This window comes from Dermochelys coriacea, chromosome 3, assembly GCF_009764565.3.
Source record: "Dermochelys coriacea isolate rDerCor1 chromosome 3, rDerCor1.pri.v4, whole genome shotgun sequence".
Classification (NCBI taxonomy): Eukaryota; Metazoa; Chordata; order Testudines; family Dermochelyidae; genus Dermochelys; species Dermochelys coriacea.
The window spans coordinates 72,166,010-72,184,932 of NC_050070.1; the positions used below are offsets into that span (position 1 = coordinate 72,166,010).

At 37.5% G+C, this 18,923-nt stretch overlaps 1 protein-coding gene across 3 annotated transcripts in view; it reads right to left on the reverse strand.

Moving 5' to 3' along the window:
• The window catches only part of EPHA7 (EPH receptor A7), a 169,471-nt gene that overhangs the window by 14,787 nt on the left and 135,761 nt on the right, over window positions 1-18,923 (reverse strand). Inside the window, exons 7-14 of one of the 3 annotated variants that reach the window (XM_038395248.2) lie at window positions 18,044-18,212; window positions 12,590-12,698; window positions 11,800-11,855; window positions 7,279-7,392; window positions 4,158-4,343; window positions 3,537-3,598; window positions 2,349-2,558; window positions 1,253-1,402 (exon numbers count right to left, since the gene is read on the reverse strand). In XM_038395248.2, coding sequence (XP_038251176.1) covers window positions 1,253-1,402; window positions 2,349-2,558; window positions 3,537-3,598; window positions 4,158-4,343; window positions 7,279-7,392; window positions 11,800-11,855; window positions 12,590-12,698; window positions 18,044-18,212 — 1,056 coding nt within the window. Of the gene's footprint in view, window positions 1-1,252; window positions 1,403-2,348; window positions 2,559-3,536; window positions 3,599-4,157; window positions 4,344-7,278; window positions 7,405-11,799; window positions 11,856-12,589; window positions 12,699-18,043; window positions 18,213-18,923 lie in introns of those variants that run through there. The other 2 variants (XM_038395247.2, XM_043510664.1) reach the window with 2 other exon arrangements.

Consider the following 18,923-nt stretch of genomic DNA (forward strand, 5'->3'; position numbering starts at 1 on the left):
CAGGGTGCCAGTGCCTGAGATGATGGGGCGTCCAGGATTTCCAGGTTTATGGATCTTGGGTAGCAGATAGAATACCCCAGGTCGGGGCTCCAGGGGTGTGTCTGTGCGGATTTGTTCTTGTGCTTTTTCAGGGAGTTTGAGCAAATGCTGTAGTTTCTTTTGGTAACTCTCAGTGGGATCAGAGGGTAATGGCTTGTAGAAAGTGGTGTTGGAGAGCTGCCTAGTAGCCTCTTGTTCATACTCCGACCTATTCATGATGACGACAGCACCTCCTTTGTCAGCCTTTTTGATTATGATGTCAGAGTTGTTTCTGAGGCTGTGGATGGCACTGTGTTCTGCATGGCTGAGGTTATGGGGTAAGCGATGCTGCTTTTCCACAATTTCAGCTCGTGCACGTCGGCGGAAGCAGTCTATGTAGAAATCCAGGCTGCTGTTTCGACCTTCAGGAGGAGTCCACCCAGAATCCTTCTTTTTGTAGTGTTGGCAGGAAGGTCTCTGTGGGTTAATATGTTGGTCAGAGGTGTGTTGGAAATATTCCTTGAGTCTGAGACGTCGAAAATAGGATTCTAGGTCACCACAGAATTGTATCATGTTCGTGGGGGTGGAGGGGCAAAAGGAGAGGCCCCGAGATAGGACAGATTCTTCTGCTGGGCTAAGAGTATAGTTGGATAGATTAACAATTCTGGCATATGTTTATGTATACAGTCGGTGTGAACAGATATCCTTGTAAGAAAGTCAAGATTAATACTATTCTGTGTGATTACTGATAACCTACTGCTTTAGGTCACATGTTATACAAACAAGAATATTGTTAAAATATAGTGAAATTGCTAGAGTATGTCATTAACTGTTGACTTGGACTTTGGACAACTTTTTCCACTTGACTAACCATAATTATGATTTCAAGAAACTAAGAATTCTTGTTTGAATGAAAACATGTCATTCTTGCTAAGCTTAATGTAATAAAATAAGAAGTACTTGTCTGTCTTATCATTTCTGGAGCCCCAATCTTGTTTCAGTCTCATGATATAAACCTAAAATCCATACTTGTGTCTAATAAGATGACAGTTTTAATGTTGTTGGCTAGATAATCATATATTTATTTTTTCACTATATAAAAATCCTAGACTTTTTTACTAAAATTATTATGAGTTAAAACAAGTTGTGTGTGTAGAAAGAAAAAATTGATATGACCATTATTTATATGTACTCATGTATGCAATCATACAAATATAGCAAATGTATAACTTACATCTTGATTTGACATGTCCCAGTAAGGCCGCTCTCCATAAGACATTACTTCCCACATAACTATTCCATAACTCCATACGTCACTTGCTGATGTAAATTTACGATATTGGATGGCTTCTGGAGCTGTCCATCGTACTGGAATTTTCCCACCCTATTTAAAAAAAAAAGATTTGCTTATAAATAAAATGTCCATAGTGTTTTTCTTACAATTATTTTTACAATTATTTCATTAACCTTAGCACCAAAATTATGCCATTCTCAAACGTTGATCGATGTTGGAATTTTCAGAGGAGTTTCAAATAAGTCTGACTCTCAGGGAATTAGGTGTTCAAATCACATTGAAATTTCTTAAGGCTCCTTCGAAATCCATGTCTGATCATGTAGGGCCAGATTGTCATTAATATTACTGTGGCATAAGTGTCAGCTCTAGCATCCTGCATGTTCTCTCTGGATTGCTGTTCCAGTGAGGCACCAGGGATCAGCTCCATGAGGCAGCTATTATCAACACCATAAGTGAGCAGGGTTGAAGGTAGGGAGGAATGGGAAGTGGAGCTAGCTAGACAAAAGAATAGAGGAGTAAGCTATGTTCTATGAACAGCTATGGCAAAATTATCCCAACCAGGAATAAGGGAAGATCCAGGGGGGAATTGTTACACCTTATATGGGAGTAGCAGCAATGTTTCAGTCATGCCTTACATTAGTTAGCTTTCAGGTGAGATTAATTCTCACCTCTGAAAAATAAGTACCCCTGGATTTCCATGTAAATACTTTTACGTAGCTCAAAGAGGAGATAAACAGTTTTATAAATCAAACTTCCATATCCATTCATTCAGAAAATTATAAAGATATGAATGAGACACTAAAACCAGTAAAACTTTCCAAGAATTCTCCTCACTAGAGGATTATGTTATTAGACATTTACTGAAAGTTATTTAAAGCCAGGTTTCTGAAGACAACTTGTAACTCCCTTGGACTACTTAGCACCTCTCTGGCCCTTAATGTATTTCCCTCAACCATATCTTCAAGAGGCTATTGCCTGGTTTGTAATAAGATCTCCTAACCCCTAAGAAATATTGTCAAATGGCTGTGTTTCTTACTGTAGTGGTGTAGACAGCTTCTGGATCATCTTCTATAACTCTGGACAGGCCAAAGTCTGACACTTTACAAACAAGGTTGCTGTTGACAAGAATATTGCGTGCTGCTAGGTCCCTGTGTACATATCCCATATCAGCCAAATATCTCATTCCGGCAGCAATTCCTCTCAACATTCCCACTAGCTGAATGACTGTAAATTGCCCATCATGTTTCTGAAGGGAAGACAGGAGCAGCATACTTGTTAATGCACTTGAGGGGGAAAAAGAAAATCAGCTTTGCAAACTTTCTTCATTCTAGTCACTTCTTACCCCAAAGGCAATGCATCTCGAGGCAAAGCAATCCATTTTAAAGAAAATTGTATGTGTTTTAGCCACAAAGCAGGACACTTGGTTGAGAAAGGCCTGAATAGCTAAATTCTTAAAACTAATGGAACCTGCTGAAAATTATAAAAGCCTAATTAACCTGTGACATGACAGGTTCTTTTTTTTTAAACTACTTTATATAGCACTGTCTGTACTCACTTCCATGTTCTTCACCTTTTACAATGATCAATATATATAAAAAATAAACTGTATTACACTTTTGGGATCAAAGCCTCTGTTTATCCTAAATACTGAAGATATATTTACTGCACAGAATTTATCAAGGAAACATCATTATCTTTCTGCTTTCTCTACCATTTAGCAAGTCGGTCTACATTTTATGGCTTGTACATGTGGAATGCTAAAATGGTGAAGACATTGCTTGGCAGTTCTGAGCACTCACTCAGCAAATGCTAAATTGTCACAAAATAGTTTTTCTTTTCCCTTCATTCTTCTCTGAAATAGTACTGTACTTCATTTAGGGATTCCTGTGCAGTGACTTGGACCATGCTAAAAAAAATAAATTATTCCTCTAAACAAATGCATTAACATGACAGGGCTTCAAGTATCGTGGTATTAATGTCAATCTTCGATGATAATCAAAACCATGATTTCTGTACCACATTGGATCACTTAAATGCCAAGAAATGTATCAGTTTGATCCTGCCTGGTCTTCTGATTTCTAATCTGATTTTGCTGGGACAATTTAAAGATCTATTGGTGTTTGCCATGTTCACATTTCAGACTGAGAAAATGTTTTATTATGCTAAACTGGTAACATACATAATATATTTTGAATTACTGTACATATTTCCCTTAGGTACTCACCCTAAGAAATGCATCTAGGGCCCCATTCTCCATGTATTCTATTACAATCATAACTGGTTTCCCTAAAGAAAAAGAAGGGACATTTTGTTTGAAAAACCAGAATCTGAACTGAGTTCCTTTTTCTGATAAAACACATGTTGCTCCTATAAAAGGGTTGAATAGTTGAGACCAACTTCTTGAAGCCTCTAGCACCGTTACTGAGCTCTAAGTCCTTAAATGTCTGCATGAAGCATGGTCATGATTCGCAAAATTAAACTTTACAAATCAAAATGTCAGCGTGTTCTCCTGACTCCTGCTGTGTGACGAGGACTCTGAGAAAATGACACTTCAGATAATATGAAAAGACATAAGAAACCTTATCTTCCAGCAAGGTCTTTGAGGCTAATTGAAAGTAGAAAAATAGTGTATTTCAAAGTACTCCATCTTTTAATCATGTGTGCATCTTAATTTTTTCCTCAGGTTGTAGCATTAAGTGAGTATTGTTTTAGTTATTTATGCCTCAGGAGAAAATCCATTAAGAGTATGCACTTCATTTCTAATTTGAATCTTTGACCATGGACATATTATAGCAATTTTGACAGTTAGCTTATTATCTGACTGATACATCCAGCCACTACTTACCTCTGGTAACTACCCCTTCTAAATGAACAACATTGGGATGGTCAAATTGTCCCATTATGCTTGCTTCACACAGGAAATCTCTCCTTTGTTTTTCTGTATAGCCAACTTTCAGGGTTTTGATGGCTACTGAAACATCTCGCTTGCCTGGAAGTTTCAGACGCCCACTGCACACTTCACCAAACTCTCCTAAAATAAAGCAGATTGACTACGAATGACATTTCATTTATATAATATCCTCTCTGGGCCCTCATTCAACATGGCACTTAAGTACATGTCTAACTTTAATCCCATGAATAGTCACACTGATTTTAACTGAACTACTCAAGAGCTTAAAGTTAGGTACATGCTTTAAGTTCTTTGACGAATTGGGCCTAAACAGCAAACATTTTATGTCAGCCCCTCCCCCCGCCCCGATATTTATGTCTTTATAAAATATCAGTAATGTTTTCTTTAAATATGTAAAATAAAATAAAATAGTTTTGTAAAGGATGATGGATTTTCTTGCTTTTTTTAGGCCTGATCCTTAACTCACACCTGTTTTCGAGTTACTTCTAATTTATATTGGTATGAGGTCAGAATCAGACTGTAAAGGATTGTCAAAAATAGAATAATCACACTGAAGTTTATGAAATGGAAGATATTAATTTAATGAATCAATAAAATGGGTAAATTCTCTCTCCCATGACCCAACATCAAAACCTTTCTAATGAAAGTTTCATAGAAACCAAAATGTTCTGTTTGATTACATGATGAAAGTGCATATTTGTTCCAAACAGCTCTACCAGTCAGCATAATAGGAACACACGCACACATAATAAAACAGCAAGGGCTGGCAAAGTCCAAACGCCTTCACAAACACTGCTTGTACAACCATAATGACTGCTAAAGTTGGTCATCTGGCATAGGCATTCAAGGCCATGCTCATAGATGGCCCCAGAAGATATGTCATAGAGTGTGTAATACTCACAGCCAAGCATCCACTGGCTCAGCATGACACCAGGGAACTGGTGGGTAGAAACAAAAGGCTATTGTGTAGAACAAAGACTCACCACAGTGGCACCAATTCCTGCATATAACAGGTGGCATCAGCAGGATGGCAATGACAAAGTTAGCAAGAAAAATCCCATAACCCTTGTGAAAATCAACAAACACATGCTCACACAGCACTCATCCAAGGCCGGCTCAGTATTCTATCCTACCATAATAATTGAGGCACACTGAGAATTCTATGCTGCTTTTCTAAATGTCCCTAGCAGACGCTCTATAGTCTTTTTTGCTGTGTAGTGTAGCAGTTCCTTTGTGTCTCTGTCAGCCTGCTGTAAGAGGTATACCTTCCCTTTCAATCTTGCTAGCTAATCGCATCCCCTGATTTGGACCAGAGCTAAACACAGCAAAAAAATGACACTTAAACCACAACTCTGCTTCTAATTTACATGCTCCAGAAAGCCCATTTTACACACTGAAAACAAACTCCTCTTGCTTATGTGTGTGCAAATCCAGAGTAACTCCAGGGATGCCAACAGTTATTCTGGATTTACACTGTTGTAAGTGAGAGCAGAACTGGATTTCTGTGCTAAATTCCACCTCGTTTACATCTGATGTTTTTCAAGATTTCGCTCAAAGTGACTTGACAAATAGCATTTCAGCCTAATCAAAGGAGGAGCACTTTTACTCTAAACTGTTGATGTGCTAGTCTCTCATCTCAAACAATGGATTAGCACACCAGCAAAGACCATGTTTATTGATTGTACTGTGCCAATCTAGAATTTTAAAGAGTTAAATATAAAGAGTAATGCTGTATTGAAAGAGATACTGCTGTTCTAGTACCATGCTAAATGCCACTTACTTAGGGCTAGTCCACACTAGAAGTGCCACATCGGCGCAACTGCACATAAATCCACAAGGGGCAGTAGCTATGTTGGCAGGAGAAGACCTCCTCCTGACATAGTGCTGTCCACACTCGTGCTTAGGTTGGTGTAACTTATGTCACTTGGGGGGCGGCGGAGGAGGGCAGCTTATTCACACCCCTGAGTGACATAAGTTATACTGAAGAAAGTGGTAGTGTAGACCCAGTCTAAGAACCTGATTCGGATGCCTTTACTCATTTTGAGTAGCAGCTTTCTGTGTAAGAAGTTCTATTAATTTCAGTGGGGCTACACCTGAAGTAAGGTAACATTCATCATGTGTAAGGGTACCTAAGGAACGTGATTCTGAAACTGGAATATCAGCTAATTCTAAGTGCTGTCATTCCTTTTTATAGCCTAAAACTTAATATTTGTAGATATTATTTTTAAATAGCAATGTTACACATAATATACAGTGCTTGACAAACCATAGCAGGGTGATTTATAAAGTATTCTAACAATACTTGATAAAAAGAACAGGAAGGCAAAGGAACGTTTCTTCCAGGAATCCAAAGCATTTGATATTTTTCCTACCCATGGAAACTTAATTTCACTACATCGACTAGTGCAATAAAAATGTCAAATATCTCATTAATGCAAACAAATGAAACTGCTTTTTTAGAGTATGAACATCACACTACTTAAGTAGGTGGTAGACAGTTCAAGAGGAAGAAAAACAATGTAATGCCAGTACAATTACAATCCGGCATGAGAGGTAAAACAAGAACTTTTTTGTACTAATAAAATATATTTATTTATTTTTTAAAAAGGTAGAATGGTTACAACAAAAAGTTGTAAAAAAGAGGATTCTGTTCTATTAAAAAGACCTCATTAGACCATACATTACAGGCTGTATCCTGCCTTCTTAATGCATGGAAGTCAAGGGAACTACTTATGTGAGTAAAGCGAGCAAGATTTACACTAACATCCAACCTCTTTACTCCGACAATGAACAGGTAAAAAAATTACTTAAAAAAAATGTTGTTTGCAATTGTTTTAAATGGCTCGTACAAGCTTTTAATCCCACACAAGCATCTTTATTTTTCTATAATTATTTTTTACATTTTATAAGCAAATGCAGCTTCATTGCTCTATCCGCTCTGGTAAATGCAAAAAGTTCTATACTTGAGATATAATTATTTGCCTGTCATTATGATGTATGAGCTTTGATCCCAGCTAAATGGAACAGCTGAATATAGAAGCCACAGCAGACTTACCTGCACCAATCACACGCTCAATTTTAATACAGGAGGCATCTAGCTCCTTGGCGAATTGATGGACAGCTCTATTTGGGTCCTCGTAGGTTTCAGGGTCAATGTAGGTTTTGGTGCCTGGAAATTTAACTGTAATGATGTAAGAAAGCATGACTGTGATGAAGCAAAGCACTTATTGTGCAGTCAGCCCAGGAATTTCATTATGCAGAATGCTCCTTGGAACAGTGAACCTGCTTCCATGCCACCTGAATCAGAGCAGCTTTAAGAGACAACTTTAGTCTGAGGCATCATCTGTAAGATTCCTCACACAAGTGCTTGATCCTTTGTCATTAGCAACTATATCTGTGGCTGGAAGTGTGAAGTCTTTCATAAAAGTAATGAATATTAAATAGTTTTCAATGGGTAAAATGTAATCAGGAATTAAAGTAAGAGGGAACTGGGAGGAAGGAAGGGACAGTTCCCCCCAAAAAAGTAGAGGGGACCACCACCTCCTATCCTAGCCTGGGTAAGCAGCACTCTCCCACAGCTACTCCTTGTCGTTGGACTGGAGATGAGAGCTCCCGCTCCTGTTTCAATATTTAGCAGAATTTAACAGTATTTATAGGCTACGGTTACAGAAGCTAATCATCATTTCATAGGCCACATTAGAAGGCTGGCTACGCTCCTGAGCTGGTGTGCAAGGGGACAGCAGGAATGTCCTTACTCTCTGTGGGCTACCCACATTAATGGACGAAACACAGGATGGGAGAGCAGATTCTATGGGACAAATACTTCCCTTTCCAAGCAAGGGAGTAAGTGGGTGGAACCTGAGCTCCTCCCCCCGTATGCACCAACTATCTCAGTTGAGGAAGTAGGGGGCACCAGTTATATGGCTGATGCAGTTTGCTTCCTTCCTGGAGCAGACGGGTAACCAAGGGAGAATCAGTTTCTGCTTTCCTCCTGGGGCAACACAACTACACGTTGCCCTTTGTTCAGGACTTGTGGTAAAGCCAAAATAAATTTGAGGGTCCATACTAAAAGTCAGTTAACTAAATTATTGTTATGGAAGAAGTTTGGATCTCAACTATTACAATAATGGGCTGCAATCAAATCAGCCTATTTAAAAAGATATAATAATTGTTCTCTATATGAAAATAAGAAAGAATGTTCTCATTTTAACAGTATTGAATTGCTGAATTATTGAGATGTAGGAATTGGATCAGAAGTCAATACAAAACAGATAATGTAAGGGTGCTATGCAACCTCTTAGTTATATGTGAATCTATTGCATATTTTGAAATGTAATTAATAATAGCTCAGTTAGTGTTATGTGTTAATATGTTTCAAATAAAATAATTGAAAAAAAAATCATATAATGGATAAAAGACAAAACCAGAGATAGGAAGCTTGAAAAGCCAAATGAATATACCAAATTCCTGTAGAAATAATTTAAGATTTCATCTAGAAGTTAATTTTTGCTATAATCTGTATTTTGACAGATTTATTTCTAATCTTAATTACATTTCAAGTTTCTGAGCAGATAAACATTTATTTGTCATTTAAATGAAACAAGAAGATCAGAGAAAGAAAGAAAAGAAAACAATAGGTTAACCTCCTATATTGTGCTTTCAGGCAGGCAGATGGAGAATGAGCCATCCTCTTGAGTCTGTGATAAGGGCCTGAACTGGAGGTAACCTTGTGAATCTCAAATGGGGCTCTGATGGTTCTTTATTCAAGCTGTCATAAAACATTTTGACAGGCCAAAGCTATCTTGGCATACCAACCTGAAATAGTGCTGCTGTGGATTCGAACACATTGTTAAAAGAAATGGTAGGAGGAAACAAAATGTAAATTGGAATTGCTTGACAAAACTCCTCCATTGTGCTTACATCTTTAAGTGTAGCACTTGGGGCCATGGAAAGTTGAGGAGGACTGAAATAAAAGATTGGACATTCCATTAAATGCAGTGGTCTAAAAACTAGTTAAATGGTTCCTTTCAAGTTACTGTGAAAATTGAATCTGTGTCTTAGCACATAAGAAAATTGTCTGGATACTAAAAGGAACAAAAGGACAACAAATTGTAAATAGCTGGTGACCACAGTGTTTCATCTCACTGGGGATTTAGTCATCAGATCAAATTAAATACCAAACTTTCCATCAAAAACATTAAAAAGTAGCTTGGTAAAAATATTTTTTAATATTTCATGCTACAGTATTAATAAAGGCAGTGTATGTTAATTGTTCTGACATATTTTCTAGTTATTGAATATTATATAACTAGATTTCTAAAAAGAAAGAAAGAAAGAAAGAAAGAAAGAAAGAAAGAAAGAAAGAAAGAAAGAAAGAAAGAAAGAAAGAAAGAAAGAAAGAAAGAAAGAAAGAAAGAAAGAAAGAAAGAAAGAAAGAAAGAATTTCCTGACCAGCTGCCGAATATTATTAAGCACTAGCTTCAGCACTAGCTTCCTCATCAACCTATTTACATTTTCACTGAAACTTAGAATCTGAAAATGATCATTCATAATTTAGATTGGGGAAAGGAATTCTTTAGCTGGTATATTCTCTACAGACAAATAAAAGAAAATGCAATTGATTTCTCCCCTCCCAGATAAAAAAGAAGTGGCTCTTTTGTAGATGTATAAAGCCTATATTGTAAACTAAAAGAAGCAATTTTCAAATCTGTAACCGTCTAGAGTAGCTACAGTTAAATAGCATCAGATTTCGGATGTGTTTTTTTTAAAAATAAACTAGAGTGCAGGCTATGTGATAATTAATCCTTCTCCCATTTCTATTCTCCACTTTTTATGTACAATATAATAGGTTGTCTGACTAAGGCTGTAATGATGTCACCATTTGATTTAATACACCCTGCACATAAATGAAGTGACTTAAGGTAGTGACACATCCAGAACTCAGGGAGTCCAGGCTGACCTAATATTATCAGGCTATAAAGGTCAGACAGAAATCTTCACACAACTTTGACCTCAGTCTTTGGCTAGCCTTACTAGAAAGTAAGGTTTGTGGCTAGTAACTGCCTCATCCACTATGTGATACCAGACCCTGATAAACTACTGACACAGTAACTTTAACACAAAGCAATACAAGATTAAAATATGTATTTTTGTTGGCAGTCATTTGTAAGAATTAACCTATGGCTGCAGTGACAGTAAGTGATAAAGATAATTGGTGGCATGGTAAGAATCAGCAGTGTATTATATTGATATTTAAATTATAAGGTATGAGAGGATACTGGCATAGTCAGAACATTATTTTGTATAACAACTTAAAATTAGAGCTGGATAGGAAATGGTTTTTGCGTCCTGTGAAAAAATTTGAGATTTTTTTTTTAAAAAATCCTGTCCTAAATTGTAACAAAAAGACAATTTTAAAAAAAGAAATGGTGAACTGAAAATAATAATCATAAAAAAATTCTGTTTGCATCAGTTGTAACATTTTCTTCCCATTCTGATCATTTTTAAAGTTTTTTGAATTTATTTCTACTACAATTAGCTTATGTTTTTAAAATAAAAAGTCAATTCCCAAACTAGAATTTTTTGTTTAGAAAATGCTGAAACAAAACATTTGGACAATTTTAAAACTTTTTCAGATTTTTTGAGTTGAGACATTTGTTAGAACCATCTATGAAAAGTTTTGGTTTTGATAAACTGGCATTTTCCGATGAAAAAAAATGTCAAAAGATTCCTGAAAGCGCTACTGAAAAGCAATTATGCTGTATTTCATGATTTTATGTTACTTGTTTGAACTGATACAGATGGTCAAACTATTTTTGCATGGTTCTAATAAGTCTTATAATAGTCTGCCTAATGACAAGTATGAGAAATGGGCAAAGAAACAAAATGTACTGAGTATCTATTAACCTTTTTGTTGTCTTGACAGCATTCCTTAATACTGGGTGAACAGGTATTAGGCCAATCTTTCACCACTGATTTCAGTGGGAACAGTTTTTAGTGCTATTTTTGCAACTCAATGCAGAGAATGGGAATTACAGAGATGAGCCTTTTCTCACATCATTTTATTTTATTTTCTATTAATATTATGATCCACAAATGTTGGTGATGCAAAGTTCACAGTAGCAGAAAACAATGCTTGACCAGAACAGTTTCACTATTGGGGTGACACAGTGACCCTTACTTTCTTAATCAGAAGCTTGCCTGAGGGAAAGCTCACACAGCCACTTGACCAAGGACCTATCAATTTACAGCATCTCCAGGGGGATCATTAGGATGGTGTGAAACAATTATTCAAAAGAAAAATTCAGAATGGGAACAACAGTATGTTGCACAAATGTATAGAAATAAAATGCATGGCATGAACAATGTTGATATCTGTCTCCTTTTTTGTGTAGGTCATATATTTTTATGTTTTTTAATTCACACTTGCTGTTTACACAGCATTTCAGATTTATTATAGCCCTTTCTTTATATGAATGTGGTTTTGGTATTGTCTATATTCCAGTACTGCCAGTCCAAATGTCTTATAATTGGGTTGGGAATTCCTGAGGGGCAGGGGAGGAAGCAAAACACTTACAATGAAAGTAAAGTTCTTCATCCCCTTCTTGATCAGCTTTGCTATACCCACAGTGCCTGAAAAAAATAAAATAAAAGCAGGTCAGTTTTACAGGAATATAATGATTTACTCCCTCATATTTAAAGTTCTACCAGATTGGAATTTTTGGAAGTTAGCAGCCTAACTCCAGTAGGCATTTAAAAAATATCCCAGCTGTAATTCTTTCGATAACAGGTTTTAAAACAAAACACGAACAATTCCAATCAAAAGGCTTTTGTATCTAATAATTGCTGGGAAGAGTCCTAAAGGCTTAAACAACAAAATTGCAGTCCTCATTAGAAACTTTCTGTGATTCTATGAGCAAAATAGCCTGAAGATTAAATAGTCTGAAGAAGGAGTGACAAGGCTGGCATTTTTGACATGATGCTGCTTTTAAATTTACTTCTCCAGCTCTTGTCCCCAAATGCAAGTGTTATTTTAATGGCTGAATAGGTAAAATGTCAAGCTTCTCCATGTGTGAACAATTCAACAGAAATAGCACACTTCAAGGAAAAAGATCAGAGAAGCTATAAATATTTAGAAGACACCTATTATAAGACACAAAGCATTTCTTAAGCTAACAGAGTCCTTCCAAATGTAAAATAAGTGGGCTAATTTGTCATCCTATAATGAATTTAGATCTAAATTGTCCATATTAGATTATACATTGCTTTCATTTCCATTTACAGATTCTAAGATACAGGCTGGTATAATTCCAAAGAATGTACAACAGTCGGGCCAGAAATGCCGACAGCTACACAATGTACAGTACCTTCGTCCAATGATGAATCCAAACACCATGAAGACCAGAATGATGGTGCCTGCCACAGCAACCACAGCTATGATAATGACAGGATTCTGCTCACTGGAAACGGCTGTGGCTACAAACAGAGCAAAGAGCTAAAGATTAACTCAAAATATACTGTAGAAAGGAACTGCAAAGGTTAAATAAACCCTCATAAATCACAGATAGTTTACCTCTTCTGTAACCTGAAACTTTGTACATACATTAAATGTCACGATAACGTTGGTCTAAAAGAAAGGCATCTATCCTAAGTTCATCAGAAATGTTGGCTGAGTTAATGAGTATCCAAGGGGAACAGGACTTTAGAAGAGAGGTGTTTTAGTTGAATAGTTATAAAATAACTATTTTCTAGGACTGGACCCAATCTAAAGGAGCCCTATGTGCATTAATTTCTGAATCATCATATTTTTGTCACATGTTGATCATTTTCATCGCTATAATTATTGTTACTATTATTTATTATTTGTTTCCAGATGCACTCACCATGCTAGGTGCTTTCCAAATGCAAGAGAAAACACAATCCTTGCTTCAAAGGACTTACATTCCAAGAAATCTGCACATTATTCCATTATTTTTTTACGCAGTGACTCTACTATTGTTAATATACATGTCACATTAATGTAAACTGAGGATATAAGCACCCTACTTGAGGAACCTCTGTTTGAAACATATGTAGCTTGCTCGCCATATATTGAGGGGGCCACATGCTCAGAAAGGGTAAATCAACAGAGCTCTACTGAAGTCAATGGAGTTCTGCTGATTTACCCCACTGAGGATCTGGCCCATGAACTTTAGACTCAAGTAACAGATGTCAGGCAACATTGTTGAAAAAAACATTCTGGAAGTGAGTCATTTGGAGACTGTGAAGGGATAAGAGCAAGCAAGTGTGGCACTGGCTCATTAAATACATCTGAGGTGGTATTTTTATATGATTAAGACTTTGTATTGTTAACTAAAAAAGAATGGCTGGAGTCAGGGCCCTTTGAGTTCCACAGGTCTGGGGCCACTGAAATAACCTCAAAATCAGGTTCCTGTTCCAGAATTCCCACGGAAACAAAACTCACATATTCTTTGCTCTGTTTGGTAGCAGGCGAGACAGTCAGCATGATTCCTTTGCTTCTTACAGTGGCCAGTATTAGTTGCTTCAAAAGAAGGTGTAAGAAACCACTCAGTAGGCAGTTATGGAATAAACTGCCAATAAGGGAACTTTCTTCCTAACCCTCTTAAGTTGGGAGAATGTTTATTCCCCAAACAATGAGGATACAAACCCCTTCCAAACTATATTTTTCAAACTTCCTATCTGATATAACTGTGGAAGATCTCATTATTCGTATACATGTCCACTCTTTAATGAAATATGAAATACTCACATGAAATATCTGTTGCAAGTGCATAACTTTTAAAGAGAGGAAATGACTCCTCATGTTGGGAGCTCTGCTCTGGAACTGAAGAAACCTGGGTTCTATTCCTGGGTCTACCCCTGCCTTGTTGGGAGACCTTGAGCAAGTCATTTCAACTCTCTGGGTTTCCCTTTCCCCACCTGTAAAATGGGGATAATGATACTAACCTGCTTTGTAAAGTACTTTCAGATCTATGGATAAAAAGCGCTAAATAAGGATGAGATGTTATTAAAGGTAGTCATGGGTAACTATGATTTGGGTAAGCTTTGACAAGCTAAAGGGCTGAAAAATTATGGAGATGCCTAATGGACTACCTCTTTAGTGGATAACAGGAATATATGGAGATGGACTTAAACTTCTAACTGCCGATTATGGAGTAGTTATTTGCGCTAACCACTCCTTGATTGCCACAGTTATGAAGATGATAGAGTTTCCTATTAAAGCCCATAATTTTGAAATGCTAATTCTAGACCAAATATATTCCACTTTGCATGCTTGTGAGATAGGTAACTCATTCCAAACTGCATTTGGATGCCTGGAATATTAAATAATTGATTCTGATCCCAGTTCATCCCTCCTCTCCCCCCACACACAGTGGAATCATGTGTAAGAAGGGTTAAAACAGGTTCCCCACAAAATCCTTCTTTGATACTGAAGTCTTCAAGTGAGTATATCCCCATCTAAGAATAGACATCCCTGTCTAATGCTCTATCTGTGGTGAAAGAGTCCTCAAACAGTGTGTGGTCTGATAAAAGCAGGAAGGTTATAGCTCTACTTCACAGATAACTGTATACTTTCACAAATATTTTGTTTCTTTTTTTCCTACCAAAATTTTGATAAAAATACCAATATATCCAGTTTTTCAACCAGCTTGCTACATACTTCTGTTTGAACTCAAGAGTACAATTCAGGAGCACAATATATTTCATATACTTATTAGAATAAATAGTGCACATGAACCTCTTCAGATATGCTGACTGTAATTGATTTAAACCATCTTTCAAATAAATCCAACAAATCAAAAGACAAAATGATCATTTGAGGGACATCGTGTAGATTTATAACACTCCCCTGGGGACTTGTGTCTCTACAAACCAATGAATAATGGTTCATTCACTTTGATCTGTGACATACAGAACACACATATCTTGCTTTACAGATAATCTTAAACTTCTTTTATACAAATATATACAGCATAAAAATGTGTGTGTGTTTACTATATAAAGGGTCTCCTTCTCCCAATACTGAAATGCTGCCATCCAGAAAGGAAGATAATACCGGTTTTAATGAGTACAGCACCACTGCTCACTGAACAGTTTGTGATAATAAGTGAAAACACATTTGAAACTTGATGGAAAATTTAGGTGGGCAAAATATATTTATCTGAATGTGGATGCTGAACACTAGGGTTATCAACATCACTATTTCAAAAATGTCATTCACGGGATCTGATCTCTTCAGCCAGATCCAAAAACCAGCTCCAGAAATCATGTGGAAGATGGCACCTCCAGCAGTAGAGTGGCTAGGGTGACCAGATAGGAAGTGTGAAAAATCAGGGACCACCCTGACAGTGGTCCACTACCACTATTACAGAACACTGGTGTGCTTCTTGCTTTGATGGGAGTCACATACAAAATTATCTACTCAGCTCCCTGAAGTATTGTGAGTTTTCTTGGAGGTCTCCCTTCTAAATCCTGCCAAAGCCTCAATTAGACTAAATTATGAAATAGAGTCAGCGTTTAAAGCCAGAAGGGACCACAAGAATATGTCTGCCCTTCTGTACATCACAGGCCACCAACATCACCCAGCACCCGCACACTAAACCCAACAACAGAAGTGAAACCAAATTGCTACAACCCACAGGAGACTAGACTTTTCTGTCCATAGGCAGAGAACAGGAGGGACCAAGGGGCATGATGCCCAAGGCCCCAGCAATGGCAGGGAAATGATAAAGTAAGATATACTCAGATAACGCTTGAAAGTGACCCGTACCCACATGCTGCAGAGAAAGGCAACCCCTACTCACCAAGGTCACTGTCATTCTAACCTGGGGAAAATTCCTTCCAGAACCCACATATGGCAAACAGTCAGACCCTGATCATGTGAACAAAAACCTGCCAGCTAAGCACCTGAGAGAAAGAATGCTCAATGCCATTTCAGAGCCCTGGCCCACCCCACCCAATGCCCCATGTTCACATATGGCTATCCCTGCTTCAGAGAAAGAACATAAATAAACCCTAAATGTATCGGGGGAGAAAAAAATCCCTCTCAAAGTGAAAACCAATTTTTTTTAAATTGAGGAATGAGGCAGTTTATGTGGTATGTCACAACAGAAAACTACCTTGTGACACGTTTTTGCCCAGCCTAATTTCAAAGTTTTTCAGTGCATACTGGATTGTTAGTCTGTCTGAAATTTCTCATTATAAGAGTCAAAAATGGGATACATTAAGAAGCCTATGGAATATTTACACTATTGTTTTTCCTGGTCTGTCAAATGTTGGCATACATCAGCGGTTCTCCACCCGTGGCCCACTGGCTGCATGTGTCCCCATTATCACACAGCTGCAGCCCAGCTCAGCTACATGCTAAAGGCAGGCCCCGCATGGCGGGAGAAATCCAGGACAGCCAGCCAGCCAGTCGGCCCACATTGCGCAGCGGGAGGAGTCCGGGCTGCTGCTGCCCTGTCACCCGGCTCCTGCGACATATGTGGCACACAATGATAAGTAACTTGAGAACCACTGGCATACTTACTGGTACTTGTAGATCCTGTCAAAAATGTTTACTCCTAAAATAATCTATGCTAATCTCAGTGACTATTCTGGTCTACAACATGGACTATAAACATGGAGAACCTCTTCTTGATTGGTCAACCAAAATGAAACAGATTACAGATACTAAATTAGAGACATTGATAATTAGAACTTAAATACCAAGGTGATGGGTGCCTAAAACAGAGAGAATCATAAATAAGGACTAAACATTGAATTTATTTGCCAAAAATATATTCAAAGCAAAATCAATCAAGAGACTGGCTAAAATGGAAAGAATATGATGTGTTATAATTTGCATTGAACTTCATTTTCACAGTCTTCCATTTTTTCAAACAAATAAAGGTCAGCGGCAAGACCTAACTATAAACTTCCTCTGTCTCATGGTTGTAATACCTAAATACAATTAAAGTCAGGCACTGAATGTGTATCTTGGTACAGAAATTCTGCAAAGCATAAAGAAATATCACATTTAGCATACTAAATCCATGGCCTTTTTACCTTGCAAGCAATGCAGGCTACATATTCTGGCTCCATGAGGCTGACCTGTTTGGCAGAAAGGTCTGCCTAAAGCAGATGACTCAAAACAGAGAAACCTTTGCTTTAGAGGCAGCAGAGTTGTGGAGCTGTCAGTAGGTAGTTTGTGTAAGGGATCTCACTGTTTCTAGAGCTCAGTAACTAACATTCTCAGGCTCCTCATTCTTCTGCTTCCTCTCCCATCTGGTCCCACAAAACATGCAAGAACTGCTGTAGTCCTGCAGTCCTCATTATATGTAGCTATGTGGTGGTGAGGGGTTAGGAGGAAAAGAAGGCTATGTACTTCTTAGAAAAAATTAAATGATCTGGCAAAGTGTGAGTAGAGACACACTCCCTATTATTGGAAAGTCCTGTGGGGTCCTCCCTCTTTCCACCAATCTCCTTTTATGTGGGGAGAGCGAAGGGTAGTATTAGGGCTAAACATCCCTTCTCTCTATAGAATGGGGCCATCAGACAGGGGTAGCCCAATAACTTACAATTCTTCCCTGGCTATCTATAGCACTATAATTACTAGTATTATGGTAAAACACAATAGGCAGCTCATCACCCACCAAAATACAATGGTAATAATTCATGTCTTCCCAAAGTATAAGATTTCATCCACAGAAAATACTAAGTTAGTACAAACTCCATCCTTTCTAGTTCAGATAACACTATAGTATATCATTTTTTCCTACTAAAAATGTTAATTGCCTTCAAACGTGAATACATTTTACCTGTGGCTTCCTCTAATGTGGCAACGTCTAGTCTGGGACTATAATTTCCATAACCAGCAGCAGTAAAAGCACGAATCTGGAAAACATACACTGTTCCTGGTTTCAAATTATTAATGGAAGCTGAAGTGGACTTGGTTTTTACTGTTGAATAAGTCCTCTCTCTTTGATCCTAGAAACAATAAGACAAAGGATGAAGTTATATTTCCAAATCAGATTTCATTATTTTTGTACACAAGCAACTGACAACTGGTCCTGGCAGTTTATTTCAACTTGCTGTGGTTTTTCCCCCTTATAAAGAATGTAGCACACACTGTGGAGCATTACAACACAGTGTCACTTCATTCAGGGGTTCTTAAAATGACATGAAAATTTAAATGGGAAGCACATGCTGTTAGTCATAGAAATCCAGAGATAAAATGATTGCCTTTGTGCCTCATTTCCTCAGATTCTGACGAACAGTTTGATCATCAGTGAGCTCCAAAGAAGTTCTCTGTTGGTTGAGGAACAACATTAAAATGAAAAGGAGTACTTGTGGCACCTTAGAGACTAACAAATTTGTTAGTCTCTAAGGTGCCACAAGTACTCCTTTTCTTTTTGTGAATACAGACTAACATGGCTGCTACTCTGAAACCTAACATTAAAATGATATCTTCACAATTCAGCTCCTACATTTAATGAAAACAATTTCTCGTATTGTTATATAGTAAATAGTCTTTATCCTGAACCCCTTATTCAGACAATTCTGACTGTCCTCAAAAGAGATAGGAAGTGCTCTATTTTCATCAGAGCAGTGCTACTTGCTTTCTTTTCTACAGCTTTTTACATCTATTTTAGTGCCAATAGCGATATACCAGATACTGGGCCAAACATGGAGGTCCTT